This window comes from Salvelinus alpinus, chromosome 18 (assembly GCF_045679555.1).
Source record: "Salvelinus alpinus chromosome 18, SLU_Salpinus.1, whole genome shotgun sequence".
Lineage (NCBI taxonomy): Eukaryota > Metazoa > Chordata > Actinopteri > Salmoniformes > Salmonidae > Salvelinus > Salvelinus alpinus.
Window position 1 is genome coordinate 7,910,951 of NC_092103.1, and position 17,811 is coordinate 7,928,761.

General features: G+C 43.1%; 1 protein-coding gene across 2 annotated transcripts; it reads right to left on the bottom strand.

Annotated features, from left to right (window-relative positions):
* Positions 1-2,704: 2,704 nt before the first annotated feature.
* On the bottom strand, positions 2,705-17,137 carry LOC139543637 (LIM/homeobox protein Lhx6-like). 2 transcript variants are annotated; one of them, XM_071349921.1, is made up of 9 exons: positions 16,604-17,137; positions 15,753-15,827; positions 15,260-15,442; positions 13,526-13,647; positions 5,402-5,622; positions 4,756-4,856; positions 4,340-4,435; positions 3,996-4,185; positions 2,705-3,680 (listed from the first exon to the last, which is right to left on the bottom strand). In XM_071349921.1, exons 1-9 carry the CDS (start codon positions 16,781-16,783, stop codon positions 3,598-3,600), a joined length of 1,251 nt encoding a protein of 416 aa, XP_071206022.1. In that variant the 5' UTR covers positions 16,784-17,137; the 3' UTR covers positions 2,705-3,597. The 2 variants fall into 2 exon arrangements, with proteins under 2 accessions (XP_071206022.1, XP_071206023.1); XM_071349922.1 differs by having other exon boundaries at positions 4,011-4,185; positions 16,604-17,136.
* Positions 17,138-17,811: the final 674 nt, after the last annotated feature.

Consider the following 17,811-nt stretch of genomic DNA (forward strand, 5'->3'; position numbering starts at 1 on the left):
AAGCGTCACGTCTGTAGAAAACCTGGCACCATCCCTATGGTGAAGCATGGTGGTGGCAGCATCATGCTGTGGGGAGGTTTTTCAGCGGCAGGGACTGGGAGACTAGTCAGGATCGAGGCAAAGATGAATGGAGCAAAGTACAGAATGATCCTTGATGAAAACTTGCTCCAGAGCGCTCAGGACCTCAGACTGGGGCAAAGGTTTACCTTCCAACAGGACAATGACCCTAAACACACAGCCAAGACAATGCAGGAGTGGCTTCGGAACAAGTCTCCAAATGTCCTTGAGTGGACCAGCCAGAGCCCAGACTTGAAACCTGATCGAACATCTCTGGGGAGATCTGAAAATAGCCGTGCAGCGACGCTCCCCATCCAACCTGACAGAGCTTGAGGATCTGCAGAGAAGAATGGGAGAAACTCTCCAAGTACAGGTGTGCCAAGCTTGTACCGTCTTACCCAAGAAGAATCGAGGCTGTAATCGCTGCAAAAGGTGCTTCAACAAAGTACTGAGTAAAGAATCTGAATACTTATGTAAATGTGATATTTCAGTTTTAATAAATTTGCCAAAAATTATAAGACAGTTTTTGCTTTGTCATGATGGGGTATTGTGTGTAGATTGATGAGGGAAAAAACGATTGAATACATTTTAGAATAAGGCTGTAACGTAACAAAATGTGAAAGAAGTCCTCTGATAACCAGGTGGTGAATCGCATCTCTGCATGTCTGGCAGACATATCAGTGTGGATGACGGATCACCACCTCAAGCTGAACCTCGGCAAGACGGAGCTGCTCTTCCTCCCGGGGAAGGACTGCCCGTTCCATGATCTCGCCATCACGGTTGACAACTCCATTGTGTCCTCCTCCCAGAGTGCTAAGAACCTTGGCGTGATCCTGGACAACACCCTGTCGTTCTCAACTAACATCAAGGCGGTGGCCCGTTCCTGTAGGTTCATGCTCTACAACATCCGCAGAGTACGACCCTGCCTCACACAGGAAGCGGCGCAGGTCCTAATCCAGGCACTTGTCATCTCCCGTCTGGATTACTGCAACTCGCTGTTGGCTGGGCTCCCTGCCTGTGCCATTAAACCCCTACAACTCATCCAGAACGCCGCAGCCCGTCTGGTGTTCAACTTTCCCAAGTTCTCTCACGTCACCCCGCTCCTCCGCTCTCTCCACTGGCTTCCAGTTGAAGCTCGCATCCGCTACAAGACCATGGTGCTTGCCTACGGAGCTGTGAGGGGAACGGCACCTCCGTACCTTCAGGCTCTGATCAGGCCCTACACCCAAACAAGGGCACTGCGTTCATCCACCTCTGGCCTGCTCGCCTCCCTACCTCTGAGGAAGTACAGTTCCCGCTCAGCCCAGTCAAAACTGTTCGCTGCTCTGGCACCCCAATGGTGGAACAAACTCCCTCACGACGCCAGGTCAGCGGAGTCAATCACCACCTTCCGGAGACACCTGAAACCCCACCTCTTTAAGGAATACCTAGGATAGGATAAAGTAATCCTTCTAATCCCCCCCCCTTAAAAGAGTTAGATGCACTATTGTAAAGTGGTTGTTCCACTGGATATCATAAGGTGAATGCACCAATTTGTAAGTCGCTCTGGATAAGAGCGTCTGCTAAATGACTTAAATGTAAATGTAAATGAAGTCGAGGGGTCTGAATACTTTCTGAATGCACTGTATATACAGTAGCATAATACATAGCGAGCATACAGAGATCAGTTATCCAGCCCCTCAGGATCACTTGATACCAACCACTGATTTTCCCAGATCTATTTCTAAATTGGCTCTAAATTGGCTCCAGTGTGTGTGGATTGTGCGTCCTTGCTTGTGGATTGTTTGGGATTAGGGGCTTAAAAGGGCTTCTTCCATCAAATTGTTAGGGTCTAACTGAAATTAATAAAAAATACAAATGTCACATTTTAAAGTCCATTTTATTGCATTTAGTACACAAAACATTTATGTGATGCACAGTCAATCAAATAAACTTTCGATTTCATTTCATTTTTTTAATAAAACAAGACAATTTTGACAATTTCCGGGGGGAAAAAAGTGCTCACAGGCTATTGTCTCAATAAATACGAGAACATTGAGGTCTTGTCTCCCTTAGTCCCTTTGTAAACACAGGATCCTATTCCTCACTGACTCCACTCCACAGCCAAGACACAAAGTTACAGTTTCACACAATCTCCCTCTCCCCAGGCTGACCAGCCACCAATGTCTATATACACATCATATCCCCAGTCCGCTGTACCACATCTCCATTTCACCCCGTAGAAGTGAAGCTCACAGACTAATTGTAGAAGACAGCAACAAAAACACTGACCTGACATGGATCCTGCACAGACATAAATGATAAATTAGTGACAATACACCTGGTTAGAAAAAGGGTAGGTGTTACATGTAATGTGACATGTATCGTCTTTTAGTCCTTCTTTACAAGTGGAGGAAGATTATCGGGTAACACATTTCAGACCTCCCTCTCTCCGTCTCATACTCAAATGTGATTGTTCAACGTTTAACAGAGGTATGTCAATGCCAAAAGCCTCACCAAGGCTGTTACTGTAAATCCTAATTTTACAATTTGGAGCGTCAAATGATTGAAATATCCATATTATAATAATACATTTATATTTATCATAATCTTTGCACATGAGGATATGGTGAAAATTTTAAAATCACCCCCCCCCCCCCCACCCCGAAAAAAATGTAATTCAATATTTTCACCAGTAAAAATGTAAAGTTACACCTTGCCACTATTTTTTTTAAATCATCCTAATAAATTTGAGTTTTTCGTTTTCTCTGTGAATTGTGGTGTTTCACCTCAGCTGCCTGGAAATTAGTCAGAATTCAAAACAACCGTATTAGGGTCGTTCTGTTTGCTTATCACGGATAAGATAAGGCACACAATCTACCCTCATCTGAGGCTTCTATCCTGTACAGAAGGCTGCTGATGACAATGTATTAACGAAGAGCTGATCACCACGTGATCTCAAATAATACCAATACTAACAGCTGTGACTTTAAAAAAAAGAAGTTTGAAGCAGATTCCACAACAAAACTCAGTTATTTCGCATTCCTTCATGGTATCATCATAGAGAGAAAGGAGGGAGGTTTCTTACCTCGGCATCCTCTGTCAAGCCCACAAGTCCAATCCCTTGCCGTTTTTTCCCCCTCATAAGTACATCTTCTGAAATTTGACAGCGCACATGAGGCTGTATTCCCGTTAGCCTGGTCCCGTCACCCCCCATCGGAGGATGGAGAGAGGAGTCCTTTCAGTCCAGCTCTGCACAAGGAGCTCATAGTCTGGTTCAATGTGTCTTGACCTTGAATAAGTCCCAGTGAGCAAAAGGAAGGGCTCACATCCTCCATGACAACAGTCAGACTGGCTGTATAATCATAATCCTGTTCGTGGGAAAAGAGTCGATGAGGCTCTCTCTCTTTCGCTCTCTGTCCGAGTGGTTAAGGGTGAGAGGTCAAGAGTAGAGAGCCTCTCAAATCTTGATCCTCTCCTTAAGTCATCTTGCTGATGGGAGGTCAGGATTCAAGGGTCAGAGGTCGGGGGAGGGGGGGTGGCAGCGGCAGCGTACATTAGTTAGCGGCTGAGGGGTAGCTGGGGCAGCGACATGGCTTGATGGGGGTTCAGGCTCTGTGTTGTTAGAACGGAGAATGGGTGGCCTGGTGGAACAGAAGAGAAGGACACACGTGAAATATTATAACTCAGTTCAGCACAGTATCACGATGGGGGAGCAGTAAAGGAACATACTCAAGCACAGTACAATGTGTTTTATTGTTAGAAAACTTGAACTATTGACACAGCGAAACACAGCCACTACTGAGTAGACAAGGACAAATCCCTCCTCTTTATCGCTCTTCATACCTTTTATCCTTCTTCCTTTATTTTCTCGGAGGAGACGTAAGGATGAAAGTACTGAAAAGAGAGTTGGTGAAGCAGAGTAGAGGGCTTTGTGAGGATGTAGTGAAGAGACTAACCAACATAACACTCACTGTCGATGTATCCGTGCAGGGCCACCATGCGCGCCCTCTCAGGACTGCCAAAGGGGGAGTAATGCAGGTCGTCAGGCAGCGATGGGGGCATCCGGGACTGGGGGTGGCCTTGTGGGGGTCCGCTGTGCTGGGGGGTATGCTTTTTGTGTCTTGCTCTGCAGTTTTGAAACCAAACCTATGAAAATGCAATGTTACCAGCTGTCATATATATATATAGCTATATTCTCATTGTTTTACCACCATGAGTCATGTGACACTTAGCATACACTCCAAAGCAACTTACAACTTATTTACATTATTGCTTAGAGACGGCGTGAACGGCCCCTCACCTGTATGACTCTCCTGCTTAGACCCGTCATGTCCGCCAGCTTCTGCAGGGTCTGTGCATCAGGGTTGTTGTCCTGCGCAAACTGAGCCTGCATCACCTGGGAATTGTACATGAGTTATTAGAACTATATGACCTCATCGTCTCAGCGATTTTGACTGTATATTAGAAAATAGTGTAGTATCAGCGTCCAGAAAATGTAATATCACCACAGAGCTAAACAACAACGAGCCCATTGAAATGAATGAGACACCAAAGCACATCTGACGATGTTGCCAACAACGACCATTAGAAAGTTACTAAGACAGAGAGATCATATTCCCCAGCCTATTTGTAAAATAATTCAAATGTATTATTGACTTGTTATTGGAAATAGACATGAGGAGACAGGGACATGTGGTTCCCTCCTCTGTGACTTACCTGCAGCTGCTCAGCAGTGAAGGAGGTGCGTGCTCTCTTGGCAGGCTTGGGTTGGCTGTCCTGCTCTGACGGCACTGCCCCCTCCAGAGTGATGCCACTGCCTGAGACACCAGGGCACAGAGACAGGGAGAAAGAAAGGGAGGATAGGGAAGAATGAGAGAAAGACAGAAAAAAAGAGAGGGGAAAAAGCTATATTTAGAGTTTTCCCAGTGAGAATTGTTATCACCACAGTTACATCACAGTGTTATACACTCTTATGTTCCAAAAGGGGTTTTCGGGCTGTCCCCATAGGAGAACCCTTTTTGGTTCCAGGTAGAATTATGTTGGGTTCCATGTAGAACCCTCTGTGTAAAGGATTCTACATGGAACACAAAAGGGTTCTATCTGGAACCAAAAAGGGTTCTACAAAGGGTTCTCCTACGGGGACAGCTGAAGAACCCTTTTAGGTTCTAGATAACACTTTTTTTTGTAGTGTAGTGTATCCTATAGTGTTGTGTAGCTGTATACTATATAAAAGTGTTCACATACAGTAGGTTATCATTTGGAAAGCAACTTTAGAGAGCAGGTTCTAGAGAGAACACTGAGATAGGACGTTCTAGACTAGTGAACCCACTCAGAGCAGGTTCTAGAGAGCCCAGTGACTCACCGCTCTCGGCAGCTCGTTTGAGGTTCTCCACCATGGTGTCGTAGTGGATCCTGCAGAGCACCTTCTCCTCCACCAGGCCAAACTCTTCCCCCGTGGACAGCTGCCTCTTGCAGGAGAAGCAGGCGAAGCACGCCAGGTGGTAGGCGTTGCCCCTGGCTCGACGCACCCAGTCGCTGGCGTAGATCTGGCGGCCGCACCGGGCACACTTTGTACCGAACTTACTGTGAGAGAGAGAGAGAGAGAGAGAGAGACAGAGAGAGCGAGAGAGAGCTGTGGCATCAATATTCTGCTATAGAGGAGGACAAAACAACTGAATTTTAAAAAACAGTCTATAACCAGACTTGTTATTATGTCAACTTTATGTACAAAATATGACCGTGTTCAAAGCTGAATTGAACTAGTCAAATCCATTAATTTAAATGGATGCACAGTGTGAAAAGCGCGATTCGGACATTCGTACTGGACCTTTAATAAATCAGGTTTCCCCACCTTCCAATGATTTGCAAATAATTAAATAAATGAAGTCTTCCATATATCAACCTTAAAACTTTTTTTACTTTCAACACTTGTTCCACACTGAACCAAAGCAGCTCTTTTGAGGGCACTAACATTACAGATGTGAAGCAGAGCCTGGCTGATTACATGTTCTGGTCTGATTTTAGGGCGAGAGAGAGAAGAGAGAGAAAGACAGAGAGAATCATGCTGATATATATTTTTTTAATAGATAGCCTACTGTAGATCACTTGAAATAATAAAAATTGTTCTGTCAATATTGCAGAATTTGGTTTTTTCTTGTTCAGTCCATCAGTTTACATTATGAGTTGAATGGAAGTGGAGAATTATTTAATTTCAAACTAATAGGTTCACTGAATTACTTGGCCTCGCTATCCAGGCTCCATTTTTGCCAAAGTAAATGTTCCTACCATCATGATTTTGACATGAAGCATATTTAGCCAATTTGATGTTTTACACCAATATCACAGCTGTTAGCCACGTAAGTATATGCAACGAGGGGCACATATGACAAACTAAAGTCCTATCAATGAAGTACTACATTTAGTTGATCGTTTCTGACTGCCTGACTGTCCTTGTCATAACCTTCATAAAAGAGGCTATTGAGAGATCAGGTGTTAGTTTGTTCGACCTGGACATGTCCAGCCTGTTTAGATCCAGACATTCGGGTTGACCCAGTCAGTGTTTCAGGGGCAGGGCGGGGCCGATGTGGACGGACAGAGAAAGGCTGTACTAATGGTCTGCAGATGGCCCCTAGCCTGACCATCTGTGGGTGTGTCCGCGCTTGCGTTCATGCGTGTATGACAAGGAGAGTCGAGTCAGTCTACTAAGAGGAAACGACCCCCGTCTCCAGAGCTCAGAGATCTCTCACATAAACACAGTGACATAAGCATGGTAACAACCCCAAAGGGCTAGAGATGAGGGGTGAAGGGCCAAGTATAAGGGGCTGGGGGAAGCCAATCACCAATCATAGCCGACCAGGCAGGGAGCAGCAGACTGATTTGGTAGAAGGCAGCATCTCCCCGGCTCAATGCCAGGTGTCCCAAATTGCACCCTATTTCCTACACAGCGGCCCTGTAGGCCCTGGTCAAAAGTAGTGCACTATATAGGCAATAGGGTGCCATTTGGGATATCCCAGTTCCAGAATGACGCCATGAGGTTGAGTCGGAGTTCTTATGTGCTTGGCTTCCACGCTCCACTGACTCTAGTGCTGAAAGAGAAGCACTCTGGGATACGTCCACAAAGAAATGACACAACGACGTACTAAGACAGGTCTGAGACTGACTGTACAGACCTGGCTGGCTGGATGTCTCAGCCTCTTCCCTGGGAAAAGGTACTACGGTACACACACACACACACACAGTACTACGGTATACACACACACGCACAGTCACACACACACACCTCTCCTTCCCCGGCCCGATCACCTAAAATGCTCTGTTCCAGCTACATCCATTTGAGTTCATAGATAGGACTACTGAATGATGAGGGTAAGGACCGGAGGTACAGTATACACGTCATTATGCAAGAATACACACTGCTCACAACAAAAGCCTATTCAAACTTTGTGAAACCATTCCAGAGTTTATTGTGTACTTTAAACCCGACTATCTATGGCGCTCTTTACTGAGAATACCGCGTGTTGATTAATGATGCATTGTGGAGGACAGTTCAGAAAGAATTGTGGTGGAACAGAACTGTAATCTACCATGACAGCTTGTCTGCCTCAGACTCTACGACACAACACAGAAGTGTGTGTGTGTCTGTGTGTTTTTTTTTTGCACGGCATGCACGCATGTGTGTGCATATCATCGTCTTTCTTCATCTTCACTAGCTTTGTAGTTAATTATGCCTTTGTATCAAAAAGCTGGTGTTTATTCTGGGTGTATGCCAATCCCCTATTACCTTTCGGAGGAACATTCTCTCCACAAAGCTTTCCTCCAGCCCTCCTCTCTGCTCCGCTCAGCTCCACATTCATCTACCCACAGCTGAAGAGAAGTATATTCATCCCCAAGATTATTGAGCTTGCACGTATTATTGAAGATGGGCAAATTTCTTATTGAAATGTCCATGTACATTTTCTTCTGCAGATACTATTCTGAAAGCGTTCCAACGTGCATTTCTTTTTTAGTCACCAGTCTGAAATGAAGACCAAAATTACCATTGTATGAGATGTAGGCATATTCTCTTATCCAAACAGGATACTTACCCTATTTCCTACTAGGTAAAAACACCTAATTTCCTCCTAAGTCAGTAAAGGACAGACACATCCTGATGTCCTGAGCCTCAGTGTGTTTGTTTACCTTCCTGACTTCTCCTGTCAGACAATCTGACATCTCAAGAGTCTTTTTCCTTCTACCAGGTCTGGTTTCACTCACGGCATGCTCCTCTCAGTTGCTACGGAGACCTCATCAGTGCCTGGCGGGAAGCAGGCTGGCAGCGGGGCGGGTTGATGAGGACGGCTGGATAGGCTACATACGGCAGCTTCTCGTCCCCCCCCCCAACCTCATACACACACACACGCACACACCTTCCGCCCCCTAGCACCACTGACCGCCCCAACCCCAACGCAGCGGCGAGGACGGCCACTCAGGTTACCGTGTCAGCATCCCAGGGTGCCCCTGATTGGCGGTGCTTTGCAACTTCCTGTGTGGCCTGCGGCTCACGGCAGCTCACGGCTCGCTGTGTTTCTGTTTCGGGGCCTGGCTGACAGAGAGGGTTTAGTTACTACAGCGCCTGCTCTGTCCCATACCCCTCTGCCCCTGCTCTCCACCACCCCCCTTAGGCAGAGTAAACCCACTCTGATTTCCTGCTATTACGCCCCATTACAACAGCTGTCAGTCCAGAGCCAGATGAGAGACTGACACAAATGAGAAATATCTCCTTGTTTTTCTCTCCAGAGCCAGAATGAGGAATGAGTGACGCCCAGCCCTGTCTGGTCCTCAGAACTCCCTCCCTAACCCTTCCTACAGGCCTAGCAAGTCAACTGGTGTTGAAACACCATTGAGGTGGAATGTCAAGCTGCACAGTGGAAAAGGGAGAGAGATTTCAATCCAACCCTCTCTGCAGCAGAGCAATGAATTCAGTTTGACGGTTTTATACACACCTGACCAGTCACTGGTTAAGATCGTTGTAAACAAACGAACTCAGCATATGGGGATGCTTCTGGTCCCAACCACAACAATGCCCCATCATTCATCACTATGGCTTCCATCCATGTCCATTTCACAATACAAAAATCCTCCATGTTTTATTTTAATTGCTGCCCCCACTGGAGGGAATAGAAGTATTTGGGGTTTCAGGGTAAATGGGGACGGGGCCAAGGGAGCCTTATGCTGATATGGGTCACATATAACATTATTATTGTGTAGCAGAATGCACACACAATTTACATGTTGTGAAAAACTTCACCTTAATGACTGACGGCTGGACAAGAGTAAATAACAAAGGTCTTTGTGTGGAAGTAGGCACAGTCAGTTTTACATAAGCAGGTTCCCATGGCAGGCACACACACACACGTGCTCGCACACTGACGCACACACACACAACACACCCGTCGTGGACAGAAAGATCAGGCATTTTCCCTAAGCGCCTTTTGGAACGGGAGGCTCAGAGACATAGTGATCCGTGTGTGTGTGTGTGTGTGTGTGTGTGTGTGTGTGTGTGTGTGTGTGTGTGTGTGTGTGTGTGTGTGTGTGTGTGTGTGTGTGTGTGTGTGTGTGTGTGTGTGTGTGTGTGTGTGTGTGTGTGTGTGTGGTGTATAGTGAATGCACGTGAATGCGTGTGTGCATGCGTGTGTGTTCCTGCGTGTGTCTATGTGTGTGGAGTGTGACATAAATCACATTCAGAAACACGTTGACCCGGACAACACTGGGTGCTGGGCTTGGGGCTTTAATTGCTGGTGATTATAAACCTCAGACCAGTGGCTCTGTATCAGGTTACCATCAGAAAAACACCAGGCAGGCAGACCCAGCTCACAGCTCACTCCTCCTCACAGCTCTGTTCTGTGCTGGTGTTGTTGAACCCTCACAGCAACAGTGCCAGTATGGACCCCATCCCATCCCGCCCCCCACACACATCACACACCCCTAAAGCAGGGTCACTCCCTTCACCTCTCTGACACAACCACACGCACCTGCACACACGCACACACCTCTCTTTCTGCAGGACCTGTTGCCATCCTCTGAGGGATTGGAGTCAGAGCAGGGAGATGCCACCGTGCCCACTGACTATGACTTTGCCTGTGGTGCTAAACTTTTCACACACATGCACGCACAAGCGAGCGCGCACACACAGACGCACACACTCGTGCACGCACGCATATACAGAGATGCCGCTGTGCCCACTGTGACTGTCGGGACAAAACCGTTCTCAGGCTCCCTCTCTAGTGCCAAGCTCCCTCTCAAGCTTGGAACCATTAAAGCCCTTTCACTATGTCCACAATAATACGTTAGACAGTCAATCACATTCTGCCTCTAGTTATGTTCCCAACATGCCACCATAGTCTTGTGGTAGCGTCTCAAATGGCACCCTATTCTCTATAGTGCACTACTTTTGACCAGGGCCCATGTGGCTCTAGTCAGTGCACCATTTAGGGGATTTGGTGCCATTTGGCACATAATATTGCGTCAGGAAAAATATATCTTTATGATGTGGAATTATTCCCGAATGAAATAAATAAAACTAGAAACGACCAGTTTAGAATGTTTGGGGGAATTGTGAAGGAGAAATGCTGGAGGTTCTGTGGGTTGCATTGTGTTCAGTGTTGCACTCCTCTTTCCAACAGCAGATGGGCGTATTTCTTACAATAATGGGATTTTAAAAACGTGGCAACGGTTAAGTTCAAACGCTTTTTTTGTTCAAGTTTTTGAATATCTTTTTGAACACCATAAAACTACACGACCCGCATCTCACGTGAGTGGACACTAGTTATGAAGGCGAAACGCTGGAGGTTCTGCGCGTTGTATTGTGGGGCGTATGGTGGACTCCTCTTTCCTACAACAGATGGTCATACTGTATGGCTTACCATATTAAACTTTACCAAAATGTTTCAATCATCTGGAAAACTTTCCATAAATATAAACCAATATGTACATTTGAATATTTCAACCTATCGGCCAGTAAATTAAATTACAGGCAATATTATTCTGCAATTATCTCCTTTTTAAATATACGTCCTTGCTCAGCTGTAAAGCAATTCCCTCTGCAGTTTATTATGAATGGGACAATATCACAATTCTGAGCCAGAAGATTTCAATATAATTAGTTATTAATGACCAACTCCATGTGATATTCTCAGGATGCATACAGTTTTTTAGTATTTTAACTCAGATGAACATTACCTCTAGCTATTAATAAGACGCTATAGTCAGATAGTGTTTCACATTTATCCTGCATTATGAGAGACCATCTCATGGCTCATTTGAGCTTTGCAATCATAGTAGCTCAGTATTGATCATTTTCTCTTGTAAACATATTACATAAGCATTATATTTAAAAGATATACCACGTTTACACTCCCTGCATGTATCTCTGATGGTGTTCATCTATTACTAAAGTCCAGTAAAACATTCTTGGTTGACATTGACTTCTTTTAGTTCTGTAGTCTAAGCCTTGATGCTGATCTGATAAGTACACTCCACGCCCGCATGCGTGGACACAAGTGCCGATGTTCCGATCTCAATAGATACATTGTGCTTCACAGGGACCGGGTCTCTCTGTTAAGGGCTTTAGATGAAACATCTTGTGAAGCATCACTTCAGATTATTAGCCTAACACAGAAAACAAACCTTCTGAGGCAGCAGCTCCTAAAACACAGTATCGACTTTAAAGGGCCAGTCACTTCACATTGACTGGAAATGGATGCGGAGGAGAGGAGGCCTGGCCAATTGAGAGCTTGCATTCAGGCTCTGTGTTGAGTGCTCTGCAATCATGACACGCTGGAGACGCGCATGCTGCATGAGACTTCACAGTTTAGCTTTAGCCGCGGAGTGTTATTCTTACTCTGCAGTGTGTGTGTGTGTGTGTGTGTGTGTGTGTGTGTGTGTGTGTGTGTGTGTGTGTGTGTGTGTGTGCGTGTGTGTGTGTGTGTGTGTGTGCGTGTGCGTGTGTGTGCGTGCGCGTGTGCGTATGTGCGCGCGTGCGTGCGTATGTATGTAATTACAGGTATTTTAAAATATTGTGTCAAATGTGTTATATGAATGGAGCTGGTAAAATATAAATATATATAAATATAGAATATTATAGAAAATATAACAGCATTGACAGCATTGAAAGCAATTGTGTTTGATGTATATTTTGTGTGTGTTAAATAATGTGGAAAAATATGAAACTATCAAGAAATATAATAGCATTGCATGCAAGCAATGATGAATGGTGTTATTGTGTTATTGTGTTATTGTGTGTAGGAACTGTGGAAGTAGTGTGTAACAACATGCTATATGATAATAGCCCAACAAATTGTAGTCTTGGGGTAGCACTGATTATAATCGTTATCAGTAAGTGTTACTGTGAATATCTTCTCATGTCTACACCTGTTGTGTTCAGCGCATGTCGCAAATACCATTTGATTTTGATTTGATTTCTGTTAGACAATCTCACGAAATCAGTCCAGAGATTAGTCTGGATTTATATTTGGTCATAACTCATACATGTTTTGGTATGTATTAGATTATATGACAATAGAATAGCAGATAGTATACTACAGTATCATACAAGCATTTCGCTACACCCCCCCCCCCCCCCTCCCAATAACACCTGCTAAATGTGTATGCGATTATATAATCAGATTGTCATTATTTGATCTCTCTTTGCTTTTTAAATCAAGAGACAAACTGAGCTGACGATCCATGGACGATGATTTAAAAAGTGTAAACCTGTACAAATTAAGTCGTGTTGTATGTCATAACATCATTATTATTGCTGTGGTATTGGCGTTGTTGTTATCAGGCCTTAGTGGCCTAGGGCTTTTGCAATCGCTTATTGTTTACTATAATTTTTTAAAATATGATTTAATACATTTGTTATTCAAAACTGCAAGGCAAAGAAGCATGGATATTGCGCTTTAAAAAAAAAATTACCAGCCAAGTCAGTTATGAACAAATTATTATTTACAATGACGGCCTGGGAACAGTGTCTTGTTCAGGGGCAGAACGACAGATTTTTACCTTGTCAACTCAGGGATTTGATCTAGCAACCTTGCGGTTACTGGCCCAACGCTCTAACCACTAGGCTACCTGCCGCCACATTGATGTCATCTTCATCATTAAATGCACGTATAATATCCCAGCAATTTATAATTCCTGCAAAACACGCCCCACTGCACGCCCCATAACAAAAGCCTATACCAGCAAAATTGCATTTATTTTATAACACCTCAATATTTAGGCCGACGATGTAGCCTCAACAACGGGATTCATAAAAAGTGGCTACGTGGCTAGAGTTAACTCCTATCCTTATTTTGCTTATATGCTTTTGAATACCTTTTTAAACACCGACACATACAATTATGCGCATGGCCACTATCACGCAAAAGGAGAGGCAGGTTTTCGTATGGCAGGCGGAAGCAAACATCAATAATATTTTGAAAACAAAGTCAAAAACTTACCCTACCTGAAATAATCCATTTTACAGAAGATCTCTTTGTTTTTGATGTAACAGCTGTTGTGTTGACGTAACGACGTCCGGCAGACAGAACACTCCAGACACCTCACGTGCCAGATCAAGTTATTTACCTGCAAAACAAAACAGTGTTAAAAAAAAGAAGATTAAATAAAAGTAATAATAATCATCATCATCGTAATAATAATTATAACAATATGTCTGTATATAGCCTATGTGAAATCAAATTGAATCGGGCAAATTACATTATTTCTCAAATAGTAGCCTAGGCGAAACGATTTAAATTAATGAACATGTCCAATAATAATAACAAAATAAACAACTGTAAAAATAGCATAATTCATGTAGGCTATTATGCACTTTGCAATTGATTTTGTTCCAATAAAAAAAACATCCATGACTTAGTAGATATTTTGGTGGAGCTACAAAGACAGTAGGACTTTTATAATAAATATGTTTCCCTCTATCCGGTAACTTTCAATTTGATTACGCATGTAAAAAATGTATACAACACGTATGGCCATTGGGCAATTTGACTTCAGCTAGACTGTGTATTCACTCATCAATTGTGCATACATACGCAGACCATGCAAAAGGTTTGAATATTGTTTGATTTTATTATTGCCTTTAATGTTACAATTATTCCTAAACCTTACAATTCGTTGAAGAATAATTCAAATGTAATGTAAATGTAATTAATATATCTTATAATTGTTTTGTTCCTCTCGATGTTTTCCCGTGTAGCGTAGGCCCAGCCTACCAAGTAAAGGAAACTAAAGAAATATGAACATTAAGCTAAACACAAATATTATATTATTACTTCGTTCTCCATATAAGAAAATGGGCCATGTGAAAAATAAAGGGGAATGTCCTTGCAGCACTAGGCATATAGATTATTAAACAGAAAATATATATTTAGCGAGCTTTGGTGGAGTGGACAATTGGGTCTGTTTTATGAGTGAACTTCAAATTTCTTCTTTATGATCAGCTAATATTACGGCACAAACCCCATACATCAAATAGCATTATGCTATAGGTTTTCTGAATAGATTTTTTTTTTAATAGAAGCAAAATGTTCAAATCAGTTAAAGATAAATAGCCTACAAAGAATCGATTTCAAAATGAATATAGTTATGCATTTAAAATGAACATGCATCGCTTCCTGATAAAATAGTTTCGACATGTATCGCTTCCATATAAAGACTTAAAAGAAATGGAGCACAGATAGCGGAATAATGATCCACTTAGTTGGGTAACACACACTTCCTGCAACTCTGCAAAACACTCCCAGCCAGTTGTCTTTACTCCGGAGCACGCAAAGCGAGGCTGGGCGTTGTTCTTGATGTGAATTTGAAAGACAGAAAAACCATAACACGATGTATGACCCTGGCCTATCTAGGCTACTGTCCTTTCTTTTGTTTTAGAAAAAAGTATTATGTTCAGAACAATGGAGCTTCAGAAGATCAACACTTTAGCCTACTAAATTATTTCAGGGTTTCATAATTCGGGGTATGATTTCAATTTATATTCCTATTAATATTTAAGGAAGATAATGAAGTCAACGTGGATATAGCTTGGGCTAAATACATCAAACATGTTAGTAAAGTTGTAAAAACAAAAACAAGTCAAAAGGATTTTCCATATCTGTTTTACATTCGCAGAAACATAAATCCTATGCTCGTGCGGTTTTAGCCTTTTCGTGACCAATAACGCGCGCACTCGCACCTTGAGAAGGTATCTGTCCAGGATCTCCAAACCACAGCTCGCGCACACGTTCTTCCCGGTGGACGGCACGGAGGAGGCGGTGGAGATAGGCGAGCAGATATACGGGGTAGAGGGGGGACTCGGGGAGGAGCGCGTGTCCTCCCTCTCCATGTTCGATCGGTGCGATTCTCCGTCCGAGTGAGACTGCACGAGAAACAAGTCAAGAATAAGGACATGGATTAAGCGTTAAGCGCATCTGGACCAAAATATTTGAAATGTTACAGCCTATAGGCTACTTCATGACCTAAGTCATGCTTAGCATAGAAAAGCATATTGAGGCTCGCTATCAGGGTCACCATATATGTTGCATAAATACTTGACAGGCAATAGACAACTAATAGCAATAACATGACATTTTACGCATGGCAATAATTTAAGCTTCAGATGCTATAAAAAATAAACAGCAATGCACACATTGCAAATAATGCATTAAAACGTTTACATAACTTCTCACCATGACGTGTGTGTATTTGGCTTCCACGCAGCGCGAGGCACCCGGTGTACTCTGCGGCGTTTCTGGAGAAATCACCTACAAGACAAGATTCAACGGCAAGTCGAAGTCAACTCGCGGCTAACGTACTATCCATCTCCAGCCATGAAATCCTTGAGAGACATTGCAGCCCTGTAGCTACATAAAGCGTTCAAACAATAACTCCCGATTTGAACCGTTGTGGACTATTTAGGGCCATGCAACAAAAGCTGCCGTTTTAATGAAGCTATTTCAATTTGGATTGATTTTTCTCTGCACTTAACCCATGGCTCTTTAAAGTAATCGTGTTTTCCTCGCAATCCAGGGAACCGAAAAAAAACTACCTGCAATTACAAATAGCTTGAAATGCTCACGATAAGAGGAGACCCGGAGTGTCAATTTCAACTGTCAATCAGAAAAGGCAACGGGCCACCCAAAGAATGGCAAATTTGATTTTTAATGGCACTAATTAAAATCGAATTCTTCTCTGGCGAATTGGCATGTTGAAGAGGGTGGACTGCAAATCACACTTCATAATAGACGCGATTGTCTCTTCATGGCGCGAGGCGCAGCTGATCTTTGTACACAACCAGTGATTCTTATGATATCAATTTAAGACACATAAAAACAGTTGCAGTTAAGAAAGCAACATGATGACAGCAGATAGATGACCAGTAGGATCCTAGTGTAGTCTATACAATGGTATCAACCAATAATATGTGGGTATCTTAGACATGCATGCTAAACCAGAAAGCAATCTTTCATATCCAAATGATTTTTACGCATATATTTTACGCATAGGCTATTATTGTAGGCTATTGTTTTCTTCACATTACCTGTTTTGAGGGAATTCCTTCGGATAAAAACTTATTTCCCTCTGGTAGAGGGGCCAAAACCTCATTTTTCCAATACATGAACGCACTTGGGATTCTGATAGAACGTAAGTCGAGTTCCCTTCCCTTCCCAAGCTCCGAGTTTGAACTGATTTCACTTTCATGCAAAAAAAAGATGAGCATCTATTGTATTCTCCGTGCCATGGATTTGCAGGGTTAATACACGTCTTGTTTTGAACCCACGGCGTGTTCTACTTCTACCCACGATCGATGCAACGGCCTCCCAGCACACATGCGATATAAAACATGAGAAACAGTTATGGTATCTATATGAGGAAGCTCGTGGGTGTTGCGGACGGACGACCAAGTGGAGGTTGCTCTTCAGAACGTCATATTTAGAACACTTAGAAAATGCTTCCTTCCCTTTTTTTCCCCCAGTTAGGGATGGAATTGCTGACTACAGGAAGTAGATGGGTTGGCAGGTTTGCTCGAGATCTGCGAGAACGCGAGACACAACTAGTGAGTGCAGGTTAGGGTACCGTCTCTCCAAGCGCAATTCGTCTGAAGTGAAAGTTTAGTTGCGCTCCAGGATTGGAGGGGGGAGGGTAAACTTGTTGTATTATGGCTGCGAATAGGGTACGGTTCATGGACACCAATTTTCTGACACAGCACCGCTATAATGGAGTTTTGGCACTTGGCAATTTCTGTTATGGGTCATAATAAATAACCTATTTCCAAATTAAAGTAAGTCTGATGTTGGATAATGTGGGTTCAAGTCAATACTTTATGATTTAGGTGTTGAATAGTTCCTTTTAATGTGTGTTTATTATTACATATTTACATGAGCCTATTATTTCTGCATTCCACACACAAACCATCATAGAAAACAAAGTCTCTCTGGAAATGATTTAACTGGCTATCTTTTTTGTTAAGTGATTCTAAAGAAGACAGTCATTAGAAACATAGCACTTCATCGAATCATGTTTTTACCATTTGCATAATTGCAACATAATTATGCACCATAAAGGTTTATTAAGGTTAAATTATTCATGCTATAAATGTATAATTTTGGATTCTTTCACTTAATCGAGACTATAGGCGATAAGATTTTAAACGAGACACACAAAATAAAGGTCGTTTATTTACAGTTACATTTTATTGTTAGGCCTCTAATGTCAATGTATTATTATTATTTGATACCTTGACTATTA